Source organism: Bos indicus, chromosome 8, assembly GCF_029378745.1.
Source record: "Bos indicus isolate NIAB-ARS_2022 breed Sahiwal x Tharparkar chromosome 8, NIAB-ARS_B.indTharparkar_mat_pri_1.0, whole genome shotgun sequence".
Lineage (NCBI taxonomy): Eukaryota > Metazoa > Chordata > Mammalia > Artiodactyla > Bovidae > Bos > Bos indicus.
Window position 1 is genome coordinate 8,757,997 of NC_091767.1, and position 14,012 is coordinate 8,772,008.

At 44.0% G+C, this 14,012-nt stretch overlaps 1 protein-coding gene across 3 annotated transcripts in view; it reads right to left on the reverse strand.

Moving 5' to 3' along the window:
- The window catches only part of MSRA (methionine sulfoxide reductase A), a 385,655-nt gene that overhangs the window by 133,029 nt on the left and 238,614 nt on the right, over positions 1–14,012 (reverse strand). For all 3 annotated transcript variants that reach the window (XM_070794410.1, XM_070794409.1, XM_070794411.1), the window contains one exon: positions 5,229–5,333. In XM_070794410.1, the coding sequence (XP_070650511.1) occupies positions 5,229–5,333 (105 nt within the window). The remainder of the gene's footprint in view (positions 1–5,228; positions 5,334–14,012) is intronic.

The window sequence follows — 14,012 nt, forward strand, 5'->3', positions numbered from 1 at the left end:
AATGAACCAAAATAACAGTAGCTTAGAGAAGACAGTTCTTACATAAAGAGTCCAGCCTGGGGTACTGACTCTAGAAACTTCTATCTTGTAGGTCCTCAATTACAAGGGTGAGGCCCCCATCCCTGTAGTCCAAGACAGTCATCACTGCAACCGCAGGCAGTATGTGAGAGGGGAGAAAGAAGAAGAGAACGGCCTTTCCTCTGTGTGCACTGGACCCAGAAGCTGACGTCATCTGCCCTTCCTCTAAGCACACCAGACTGGGAAGCGGACGTCATCTGCCCTCCCCCTAAGTGCACTTAACCCGGAAGTTCACACTGTCACTTGCACTCATGCTCTTCTAGTCTGGTTTTGGACACGTGGCTATACTTAGTCACTCAGAGTCTGGGAAATTTCATTTTTATTGGTGGCTGCACATCCAGCTGAAATTCCAATCCTTTAGAAATGGGGAAACTGATATTGGGTTCAGTTCAGTCTCAGCCAGAAGGCCTCTGCAGAAAGGCCACTGCTCCCTTGGTAGTACACTGGAGAAATTCCCCATCTGTGCCCTAGTCCCTGGGAAGGTCCAGAGCTACTACCAGAGGTCCATACATCCAACTGGGCAGCAGGTGTGGCCTAGTGACTGTTGAGCACATTATGCATGGGAGCATCTCCATTTTGCAGAGTTAAGTGACATGGTGCTGGTTAATAAAAGGGGCATTCAATTTACAGCATGATTAAATTTGTAGTAGCATCCTCATATATTTGCTTTAAAAAGGTTGTTAGGGGCACAGCTATATTACATTGGGGATCCTGAACAATGCTATCCTTAGAAGAGGTCTTCCTCATCAGGAAGCATGGGTCCTTCCAGTGTAGAGGAAAGAAAATAGATTTGGGCTTTGGTCAGAGCTGTGTTCAACTACTGCCAACACCATCAAGCAAGACTGTCAGTATTCTGGAATCTCATTTCTCCTCTTCTGTTAAGTGAAGACAGTAAACCCCAGTTCATCAGGTTATGGTAGGGGTTAAATGAAATTATAGGTATAACACATCTACCACTGAGACTGGGCCATAAGGGGTACTTCATAAATGTGTTGTCCTTTCCCTCAGGATCGAGGAGAGTGTAACGGGTTGGAATAGAAAAGTCAGGTTTATGCAATCAAGTAAGGCAAAGCTGAGTCTCCACATTGTACACTTGTGTGTTTGTGGTTTGGCCCAAGGTTCAGGGTCTGGGACCTGCATTCCTATGCAGAAACAGGAGGACCAAAATGATGGAATTCATGCACAGAGCATACGAGGTACAGGGATGCAGAGCACGCATGAGAGGCTGGGACTTTATCTGGTTCTTCTGAGGACTGTATCAGAAGTAAAGATAAGGAGCTTTCTGTCTATCAACCTCATGACTATCACCGCCAGCAGTTACATCACCAAATGAGAACACAAGCAATGCGGAAATCTTTCCAACTAGCAGGAAGTACAGAAGAGCTTTCGCGGCAGAAAACCCACACTGTAGTAGGCAGACGGTAAATAGTTCCCCACAGAAATCAAGGAAACAAAAATAACTAAATAACTCTGGTGACCCTGTATTGTGCTGAGAAGGACACAGCTATAATGCCACCACCTGCAGGGTTCTTGACCCTGGTTTTTGACCATGGTTCTTTCAAGTGATTTTCACATGGCTTCATTTCATTCCTATGACAACCCAAGAAGTGGGCAGGATAGACATTATTATCCCCTCTCTGTAGATGAGAAAACAGAGTTTCAGATTAAGTGTCTTGGCCAAGGTTTCGAGGTTGGGAAGAGGCCCAACTGGGGCCAGAACCCAGATCTAAATGTCAGGCTCTGCTATGGTATCTGGAGACTGGGGAATTTGGGGGACCACATGGTCAGGTGCTCTGTGTGGGTTATTCCCCTGGCACCCATAGCCAAGTGACAACATACAATACCCCCAGGGAAAGACTCTAGTTGGTTCTGCTGGAGTCACACGCCTGTTGTTTGGATTGAACATTGATAACAACAGGAAAAGATACTGTGACTGATCAGGCCTAGATCATTCCACTGGCCCTATTTCCAGAAGGGTCATAGGTAACCCTACAAGGTAGAAAAAGATTCTTACCATGACCCATTACACTGAACTATCTAAAAAATAATTCTAATAATAATGTGGGAAGATCAGATACCTTGGGATTTAATGCATGACTGTGTATATTGCATGAAGCACTACTCTAAGCAGAAACAAGTATACACAAGGGTAGAAAAACTCTCCTCCTACATGTATAATTTGCCCAAAATATTAGTGTAAGAATAGGTCACTCAATACTCCAATCCCATTGTCTGTGACCCCCACCATGAGCAATTTCATCTTCTGACTCATAGAATTGAAGCTGAGGTTGGAACAGATGATCAGTCTCTTTCAGTCTATAAGCCTATGAACACCCTGTCAGAAAAAAGGTACCTCTGAAAAACCAGCACATCAACCTATTAAATATTACATTATCAGACAGTGCTGTGGGCTAAAGTGCATCCCACCTCCTCTCATAGTTTACATGTTGAAGCTCTAATCTCCAGTCCTGAGTGTAACTGAATCTGGAGACAGAGTCTTTAATGATTAAGATTAAATGAGGCCATCTGGGTGGGCCCTAATCCAATCTGACTCATGATCTTATACAAAGAGATTAGGACACAGACACACACAGAGGGAAGGCTACATGAGAAGACAGCCATGGGCAAGCCAACATGAAGCCAACCCTGCCAATGCCTTCAACTTTGGCCCCTCGCCTCCAGGACTGTAAGAAAATTCATTTCTGTTGGTTAAGCCACCCAGTCTGTGATACTTTATGATGGCAGCCCTAGCAAATTCATATCGATAGCCAACCAAGAATTTCCAAAGTTGAGACCAATCTGATCCATGAGATGGGGAGAACAAGAGATTCTAATAAAATGCTTTTGCAGGTGGAATTCCCCTGAGAATCAGGGTCAAGAACTAGTGACCTGAGGCGCACTAGTAAAGATATGATAAAATGGGTGGGGACTTCCTTGGCGGTCCAGTGGTTAAGACTTCACCTTCCAATTCAGGGGGTGCGGGTTCAATCCCTGGTCTGGGAGCCAAGATCCCACATGCCTCGGGGCCAAAAAACCCAAACATATAATGGACACAATATAGTAACAAATTCAATAAAGACCATTAAAAATGGTTCACATTCCCGTCCCCTGAAAATGATAAAATGGGTAAGACATTAAGAGGAGTAAGGAGAGAGAAGTAGATGGCAGACTTCACCTTCTTTAAAATGTTGCGGAGGCCAAGAACAAGGTGGTTCTATCAGGACATGGGTGGCCAGGCCAAGGCCACATACCCAGCCTTGTGGGCCCGAATAGAGCCTGTCTGCTCCATGACTTCAGGCTCACCTGGGCTCCTGATAGGTGTCTCCACTTAGAACTCTGGAGCCCCCAGCATCCTGCCTTGACCCTCGGCTCTGAGCAAGAGGCTGCTGCCTCTGAATCAAAGGCTCTTCAGAATGACCCTGGCCATCACCCCCTTCTTTATGGAGCTCACCAATCAGTTTCTCGTTGAGGCACGGATGTCTAAGCCATCAGGCCTGCCATGCTTATATGACATGGCAGTGCGGCAGTCCAAGCCAGGGTGGCATCTGAACCTTCTGATGACAGTACTCTTGCCCTTAACAGTCCTATACCTCCCCTGCACCCCATCTCACTGCTTCCCCGCCAGGGACTCATGCCCCCACGTCAACCAGACTTGACGGTCATGGAGAACCTGCTCCTGGCTTCATTCCCACCTTCAGTCACCCTGCTGGATCAGCCTGCATCCTGGACCTGCCTGACCCTGGCTCCTCTGCTGACCATGTTGCTGTTCTTGCCTTAGCTCTGACCGCTGCCTTCTGGGAAATCACCCTAGACTCAGGTGTAACCAGGACTCAGGACTGACCAACTGGCGCTGGGGTTGCTGGGATCTTGGAAAGGTTCCACCCCAAAACACAATGCATGTTTGGAAGAACACATCCATTCATCAGGAAAGAGCCAACACCACTCACCCACTCCCACAAGACCTGACACCAAAGGGAAAAAGATTTTTATTAAATAGACCAATTGCTATCTTTTGCAACCCCATGGATGGTAGCCTGCCAGGTTCCTCTGTCCATGGGATTTTCTAGGCAAGAATACTGGAGTGACTCACCATTTCCTTCTCCAGGGTATTTTCCTAACCAGGAACTGAACCTACGTCTCTTGCATCTCTTGCATTGGCAGTCAAGTTCTTTCACCTCTGTGCCAGCTGGGAAGCCCAAATATTTTGTTAAAGCCAACAGAATTCTCAGCCTAGTTAGATGTAGGTTATGAATCCTCCAGGCAAGAATACTGGAGTGGATAGCCATTTCCGACCCAGGGATCGAACCCCAGTCTCCTGCATTGCAGGCAGATTCATTACCGTCGGAGCCGCCAGGGAAGCCTGCTAAATGAACAGGGTTTGTGAAAATCATATCGTACATATAGGACTTTTCAGTTCATAAGACTCATAATACCAGATCATCACACTGGCAAAGCAGTGCTTGTAAGGCTGTTAAGTTGAAATCTGGAAACTGCTCCTTTATTGGATATTACAATGATATTTGCCAGCATGAGATATTCACTTGTGTGTGCATTCAAATAAAATTCCTGACCACCATTGTTTACAGCCCAAATATATTAATATCTCCATACAATAAATTCCAAAGAAGACAAAATAAATATTTAAATAACCCAAACATTGTGAACCCACTGCATACTGCATTTTACCTTTATTTTTTTTTATCACCCTCAGACATTTAAAGGGGGAAAAAAAAAAAGGCTGATAACATCAAAAGATGAGAAAGGCTAAATTCAGGGAAATAAAGGAACCATAAATCAGGAAAACTTTGGAGCTGCTAGAAAGACACTTTAATTTTGTAGACAAAAGACTGCATTAAGGAGGAATAATGCAATAATCAAAGGTGAACGAAACTCTATTGTCTGGCGTCTTTCTCTGTGGGAATTTTCCCACCCGTGACAGCTGTAAAGGAGGGAGGGGCGCAGATGGGGGGCTGTGCCTTTATTCTCTCGCCCTCTTTTCCCCAGCCCCTCCCTTTCTCCGTCAATAAATGTCTGCAATCATATTCTTGAGCTCCTGTGTGATTTCAAGGTTCATCTCTTCCGTGCAGCTCAAACACTAATTATCCCAGCTGTAATTAGTAAGATAATTAAATACTGGCTCACTCATCTACCTTGGGTCGGGTCATGATTCTCCCAGAAGACCTTGAGCAGTTCCTCAAAGCTGATGCGTTCTGGCTGGAACACCACCCGGACTACTTCTGCATGGCCAGTTTTTCCTTGAAAGAGACAGAACATACAACGCCAATTTACTGACAACACCGATTTACGACAAGTTATCTGTTTCCCCAAAACCACCAGACAAAGGCTGAAATTCTTCCCTCTGAAGGCAATTGTGCCTGAACACTTTCATTCTGAGTCTCTGTCGCTGGTCCTTTTCCCATAAAAGCATGCGGTTGTCCTCGAGCAAGTTTTCTGAGGAGGATCTTTCTCTTCATTGTGCTCTAATTTTTTTTTTTTTTTTTAAATTTCATGAGAAAATAAACTTGGGCTTTCCTTCTTCTAATCTCATTCTTATGAAACCTTATGGATCCAACCTGACATGGTGCTAGAGATTTGAATCTCTGCAAAGGGAAAGGAGCCAGCTTATTTTTATCATCTCCCCCTCCCTGTATGTAGCAAGCTTAGCTGCACTACAGAGGGAGATGGTGCCAGATAAAGGAACCTGTGAAAAAACAGGCTTATAACTGGCTCACATTAGATACATTTGGTAACAGAGAGACATATTTGCTGTGCTGCTAACACTGAGAAGAGGGTCAGGTTCCTATACCCGGTGGACCGGTAAGTGGTTCCCCAGCCTAATTCATCTCTGCGGTAAATAAGGACCATAGCAAATGTCTCTCTGCAGCACCCGTTAGCACATTCCCTTCTCAAAGGTGGTCCCCAAGGTTCTGTGGGTCAGCGAAGAATGTATTTGCATTGCCACTTGTACCTGTGGAAATCCTATCCTCTCTTACTTCAGTGTTATAACCTAGTAAATAATAGCGTGCTAAGTTGCTTCAGTCCTTTGTGACCCCATGGACTGTAGCCCGCCAGGCTCCTCTGTCCATTGGATTCTCTAGGCAAGAACACTGGAGTGGGTTGTCATGTCCTCCTCCAGGGGATCTTCCTGACCCAGGGATCGAACCTGCGTCTCTTACGTCTCCTGCCTTGGCAGAGGGGTTCTCTACCACTAGCACCACCTGGGAAGCCAGTAAATAATAGAGCCCTCCACAAATTTGTTTTCCATCTCTTTTTGGTCACATACTGAAGTGGGTTGCCATTTCCTACTCCAGGAGATCTTCCCAACCCAGGGACGGAACCCTCAACTCTTGTATCTCCTGCACTGGCAAGTGGATTCTTTACTACTTGCACCGCTGGGAAGTCCTAGTAAGGACTTTAGCCCGGTCCAAAATGAAATTAAAAGACGCTTACTCCTTGGAAGGAAAGTTATGACCAACCTAGAGAGCATATTCAAAAGCAGAGACATTACTTTGTCAACAAAGGTCTGTCTAGTCAAGGCTGTGGTTTTTCCAGTAGTCATGTATGGTTATGAGAGTTCGACTATAAAGAAAGCTGAGCTCTGAACAATTTATGCTTTTGAACTGTGGTGTTGGAGAAGACTCTTGAGAGTTCCTTGGACTGCAAGGAGATCCAATCAGTCCATCCTAAAGGAGATCAGTTCTGGGTGTTCATTGGAAGAACTGATGGTGAAGCTGAAACTCTAATACTTTGGCCACCTGACGCGAAGAGCTAACTCATTTGAAAAGACCCTGATGCTGGGAAAGATTGAGGGCAGGAGGAGAAGGGGATGACAGAGGATGAGATGGTTGGATGGCATCACTGACTCAATGGACATGAGTTTGGGTAAACTCCAGGAGTTGGTGATGGACAGGGAGGCCTGGTGTGCTGCGGTTCATGGGGTCACAAAGAGTCAGACACTACTGAGCAACTGAACTGAACTGAAAACAGGTAGCTGGTCTTTGCCTTGACTCTTGTAGGTAATCTAGGTCATACCTGATAGGAGTGTCTTTATTTACAGAGGGGCCGCCACACTGGTGCTCTTAGGGTGGAGATTGGCCACACTAAATCTTAGGGTAGGGTTAGGGTAGGGGCTGCTATGCTAACAGTCTTAGGGTAGGGGCTGTCATGCCAGAAAGGCCAACCATGTGACTGAGGGAGGGGACTTTGGGTAACATGGTATCGGTTGACCTAGAACCTGAGTTCAACCATGCAGGCAATCGATCAATCATACCTATGTACTGAAGCCCCAGTAAAAACTCTGGACACCAAAGTTTGGGACACCACCAGGTTCCTGGGTGGCAATGCTCTGCATAGTGTCACACACAGAGGCCAAGAAGGAGATGACACAGGGGCTCTGCCCTGAGCCCTTCCAGACTCTGCCCTGTGTGACTTTTCCTTTAGCTGACTTTGATCTCTATCCTTTTCCTGTAACCAACTGTAACTGTGGGGATAACAGCTTTTGAGTTCTAAGAAATTATCAAACCTCACAGCGGTTTCAGGAATCCTTTGCATCTTGGTTTGCAAAGTTTTTTCATCTATGTTGGTATTTTCACCTGAATTCTTACAATCCTCCAATGGTACACGCAGGGAAGGTAGAAATCCCCATTTTACAAGTTAAGGTGCCTCAGTGATAAAGAATCTGCCTGCCAATGTAGGAGACACAGGAAATGTGGGTTTGATTCCTGGGTCAGGAAGATCCTCCAGAGAAGGAAACGGCAACCCACTGCAGTATTCTTGCTGGAAAATCCCACGGACAGAGGAACCTGGCAGGCTACAGCCCATGGGGTCTCAAAGAGTCAGAAACAACTTAGCAACTAAACAACATCAACAGCACATACAAGTCAGATTTGCCCAATGTCATATACCTAGTAAATTTCTGGACCATACCTGAAAAAACACCTTCTGACTCCTTGTCCAGGATTCTGTTCAATGCATTAAAGCAATGAGAGCAAAGCGAACACGAATCCGGTAAAGGAGAGAGATTTACTCATCATCTTTAGTCTTCCTTAACAGTAAAATATATTTCTGATTGTAGAAACAATGATTTGTAGATAAAATGAAGCTCAGAACATGTGCAGAAATATAAAAAAGAAAATAAAAATCATCCATACTCCTACCAGATAAGCACTTTCAGTATTTTTTATGCATTTCTTTCTAGATATGCATGAGACACACACACACAAAACATACACACATGCACAGCAGGACACACAGCTTATTTTACTATAATCACTGCATCATGCTTCTTCCACTTAAAAGCACATTGTGAGTGTTTTCCCCACCACTGAAATTTTTAGTAAACACCATTTATACATACATAATAAATACTTAACACTCCAAAGATGACTGTGTTATTACTTATTCAATTATTCTCTGTCATTGGGCATTTGTACGGAATCCTCTTTTTATCTATGAATGTAAATATTTTTTCTCCATTTTTGAGGCTGCCTCTAGCCTCAGCTATATAAGTGAATTTTCTAAATCAGTGTTTATAAACATTTTTAAGTTTCTTGCTAATCATTAAAGTTGAGCCAATCTTCTCTCCCCTTTGGCAGCATATCTGAGGGTCAGTCTCAGTTACCTTCAGAGTGTTTTTTATCCCTACTAATTTATGGATGGAAGATATTAATAGTAGCCTGTGATTTTATTTTAATGAATTTTATTATTAGTGAGGTAAAATGTCATGCTTATTAATAATTTTAATCATTTATTTTCTCTAATTTTGTTATGTCTTCTTTATGTTGGGTTATTAATATTTTATTCTTAATTGGTCAGTCTACATAATTTTAATTCAAATACTATAGTCATGTAAATTAACATCTAAACAGATGTTATGCTAATAGACAAGAAAAGTATGACAGGGGGATTATGTGAAGAAGATTCATTAAGTATAATAACCATGTTATTGTAAAGCCATTTTAAATCTACTTTAAAAATCGTACTATTTTGTGTTTTGAAATGTTTGAATGATGATTTAACTACATAACTAGTAAAACTGAATATTAAAAATGACATGTTACAAACGTGGCAAAATATACTAGATGAGAAAAACATTGAAATAGATAACTGACAAGAACCTACTGCACAGCACAGGGAACTCTACTCAATGCTCCGTAGTGACCTAAAAGAGAAGGAACTCCAGAAAGAGGGGATATATGTAAACTTAAGGGGCTTTCCTGGTGGCTCAGATGGTAAAGAGTCTGCCTGCAAAATGCAGTAGATCTGGGTTCTCTCTCTGGGTCGAGAAGATCCCCTGGCGAAGGGAATGGCTACCCACTGCAGCGCTCTTACCTGGAGAATTCCATGGACAGAGGAGACTGGCAGGCTACAGTCCAAGTCCATGGGGTCACAAAGAGTCGGACACGACTGAGCAACTAACCAAACACATGTAAACATATAGCTCTACAGAGCAGAAATGAACACAACATTGTAAAACAACTATAATCCAATAAAATTTAAAAATAAATTAAAATTATTTTAAAAAAGAAAAGCACTGAAACCACACTAGAAATACAGGCAAAAGATGTAAACAGGCAATACACATTGAAAAAAATAAATGCAGATCAAGACATGAAAAGTTCTCAACAGTTTCAGTGATCAGATAAAAGCAAATGAATGCATCTTAAACATTAAAATACCATCTCCTACTCATGTCACTTTGTAAAACTGCTTAAAATCACGCCTAGTGCTGATGAGGACACTGTGAGGCGTCCGGTGTCCTTGGGTGGAGACAGTGAAGATGACAGGACCCTTCTGAAACCCCATGGGCATAGGAAGCAAGAGCCTCAAAGATGAATTCACCCTGATTAACAGTGACCTGGGAAATTAACCTCAGAGATATAAACCCAAAGAAAAGAAAAGGCAGACACAAACACAAAAGCTCGTTCCGTCATTGCTATTAATACAGTGGTGAAGTACCATAAGAAATCCAGAAGTCAAACAGAAAGAAACCAACCATGGCATGGCCACATGAGGCGATATCATGGAATCATGCATTACAACTCTGAATCCTACTAAAAGCTGTTACTATTTACTGAACCCTGATAATATGGGAGGCACCTTACCTACTGGATGTTGTTCAATGCTCATACTTTTTTCCCCCAGTTTTTCTCTATTGAGATAAAAACACACACACACACACACACACTTTCCAAAATTTACTATCTTAACTATTTTTAAGTATACAATTCAGTGGCATTAAGTAGAGTCATATCGTTGAGCTACCATCACCATCATTTATCTCCAGAATTTTTTTAATCCTGCAAAACTGAAACTTTATATCCATTAAACACTAACTTCCCAATTTCCTCTTCTCCCAGTCCCAGGTGACTGCCATTCTACTTCTGTCTCGGTCCTCTAAACCCCATGTCAGTGGAATCATATTTTATTTTCCCTCTCGTGATTGGCTTATTTCACTCAGCAGAATGTCCTCAAGATTCATCCAGGTTGAAGCCTGTGTCAGAATGTCCTTTTTAAAGGCTGAATAAGATCTCATTGCACAGACGTGCCACATTTGTTTATCCATCTATCTGTCAATGGACGCTTGGGCTGCTTCCACTTTTAGGCTTTCGTGAATAGTGCTTCTATGAATACGGGTGCACAGATGTTGCTCCCAACAATTTCACAACAGGGATGTCGTCCCCATTTTACAGATGAGGAAACCAAGGCCTCACCACAAGTTTTCTCACATAACATCCTGCAGCCAGTAAACGGCAGGATCCAGTGAGGAGCCAATCACGTTTCAACTGAAGGTAGAAAATCTGGCTCATTCTATGACTCCAAGCCGGCTCCTGAATGTCACCGGAAGTCATCAATGACAGCAAATGTCACACAGCAAGTGGCCCACAGCTGTGGGGATAACTGACACCCAGGTGGTCAAGACTATTTTCCAGGATAGGGTCTTCTTTCGTGGTTGCAATACAGGGTCAGGAAAGATTTCCCCTCACCAGCAAACACTTTCAGACATAATCTGAGCACTGACACTATTTGTAGAGAGGTTTAAAGAGCCTTGGTTGTTTAAAAGAAGGTACTGCTATTAAAATTCAGGATCTATCTGCATTGACAAACAGTGTGGAGAAGCCCTTGTCAAACTCACCTTTAAGTTTCTTTATTTTATTTCTCCAAAGTACAAGAGCTTGTATAAAAATACACAGTGCAAATGATCAAAAGGATTAAGGGGGCCAGCAACCACTTACAGAAATGCCCATGCCTCTAAGAACTCACCGATGTGCTAGGCTAATTTGATTCCCAAGACCAATCTGCAAATAGTTTCTGGTGCTTCCAAAGATGAAAGGCTATATCTTTAAAATACTTTGAGTCATTTCTTCACATAACATCGTGCAAATAGCATGACAGATGTGATGTGCAAATGTGCTTGTTAACAATTCACAGTAGTATTATAGGTGCTTTAATGTTGTCGTTCAAAGTACCTTGAGAGGAAACATGCAAAGGACAAATGTCTTTCTGAGCGTGTCCCCTTGCTGCTTTACCTCGTGACTCCAAAGGGAGGTGAAGGAACACCAAGGGGTAGACTACGGACAGTTATTCCTTACGAGACAAAAAACATCGCAGAAGATACACGCGGGAGTGCTCCAGGAGCAGAAAAACCACACACCTGGAGTCAGCCAGAGCTCTGTGGAAGCCAAGTCATGCACAGAACCAGGTGTGTTTAAAGAGAACCCCAAGACAAATCAGCCAGTTCTGAAAGTCTTCTGTGACTGCTTTCCACCCCACAGGGAAAACACTGTCTTCAGCTCTTCCAGGTCTGCCCCATGAACTGTCACTACTGGTGGCTGGTGAGGAGAGAGAAAGCAGCGAGGTGGCCTCTCCAGAAGACGAGACCGGAAAAGAGGCGGGAAGCTGGTGAGACACAGAGGAGGCAGGGGTGGTAGCAAGGGGACAGCATTGTGCTCTGCTGACAGGCACACTGCTCCCTGGCCACTGTGTGCCCCGGGAGGGAGGAGAAAGGGGGCTCCAACCCCAGTCCCCACCACACCCACTATCGAAGGCCCTTTATCTACTTCGCCACTCACTGCCTCAGTTTCTCATCTGCAAAATGGGGAGTCAGAATAGCACCTGGCACACAAGACTCTAAGTCTCTATGTCTTACTAGAAGCTGAACTCTTAAACTGAAAATCAAAGCCACAAGCAGTAACTTAAACCACAGTTTTCACAAGCAGTTCAACACTCAGGACTGTGATCCCGGGTCTCTTAGCATTTTCAGTTCAGTTCAATTCAGTTGCTCAGTCGTGTCCGACTCTTTGCGACGCCATGAATCGTAGCACGCCAGGCCTCCCTGTCCATCACCAACTCCCGGAGTTCACTCAGACTCACGTCCATCCAGGCAGTGATGCCATCCAGCCATCTCATCCTCTGTCGTCCCCTTCTCCTCCTGCCCCCAATCCCTCCCAGCATCAGAGTCTTTTCCAATGAGTCAACTCTTCGCACGAGGTGGCCAAAGTACTGGAGTTTCAGCTTTAGTATCATTCCGTCCAAAGAAATCCCAGGGCTGATCTCCTTTAGAATGGACTGGTTGGATCTCCTTGCCCAAGGGACTCTCAGGAGTCTTCTCCAACACCACAGTTCAAAAGCATCAATTCTCCGGCGCTCAGCTTTCTTCAGAGTCCAACTCTCACATCCATACATGACCACAGGAAAAACCATAGCCTTGACTAGATGGACCTTTGTTGGCAAAGTAATATCTCTGCTTTTGAATATGTTATCTAGGTTGGTCATAATTTTCCTTCCAAGGAGTAAGCGTCTTTTAATTTCATGGCTGCAATCACCATCTGCAGTGATTTTGGAGCCCAAAAAATAAAGTCTGACACTGTTTCCACTGTTTCCCCATCTATTTCCCATGAAGTGATGGGACCGGATGCCATGATCTTTGTTTTCTGAATGTTCAGCTTTAAGCCAACTTTTTCACTCTCCACTTTCACTTTCATCAAGAGGCTCTTTAGTTCTTCTTCACTTTCTGCCATAAGGGTGGTGTCATCTGCATATCTGTGGTTATTGATATTTCTCCGGGCAATCTTGATTCCAGCTTGTGCTTCTTCCAGCCCAGAGTTTCTCATGATGTACTCTGCATAGAAGTTAAATGGGAAGGGTGACAATATACAGCCTTGACGTGCTCCTTTTCCTATTTGGAACCAGTCTGTTGTTTCATGTCCAGTTCTATTGCTTCCTGACCTGCATATATAGATTTCTCAAGAGGCAGATCAGGTGGTCTGGTATTGCCATCTCTTTCAGAATTTTCCACAGTTTATTGTGATCCACACAGTCAAAGGCTTTGGCATAGTCAAGAAAGCAGAAATAGATGTTTTTCTGGAACTCTCTTGCTTTTTCCATGATCCGGTGGATGTTGGCAATTTGATCTCTGGTTCCTTTGCCTTTTCTAAAGCCAGCTTGAACATCTGGAAGTTCATGGTTCACATATTGCCGAAGCCTGGCTTGGAGAATTTTGAGCATTACTTTACTAGCGTGTGAGACGAGTGCAATTGTGCGGTAGTTTGAGCATTCTTTGGCATTGCCTTTCTTTGAGATTCTCTGGTAGCTCAGCGGTTAAAGCATCTGCCTGCAATGCTGGAGACCCGGGTTTGATCCCTGGGTTGGGAAGATCCCCTGGAGAAGGAAATGGCACCCCACTTCAGTATTCTTGCCTGGAGAATCCCGTGGATGGAGGAGCCTGGTGGGCTCCAGTCCACAGGGTTGCAAAGAGTCGGACATGACTGAGAGACTTCACTCACTTCTTTGGGATTGGAATGAAAACTGTCCTTTTCCAGTCCTGTGGCCACTGGTGAGTTGTCCAAAGTTGCTGGCATACTGAGTGCAGCATTTTCACAGCATCATCTTTCACGATTTGAAATAGCTCAACTGAAATTCCATCACCTCCACTA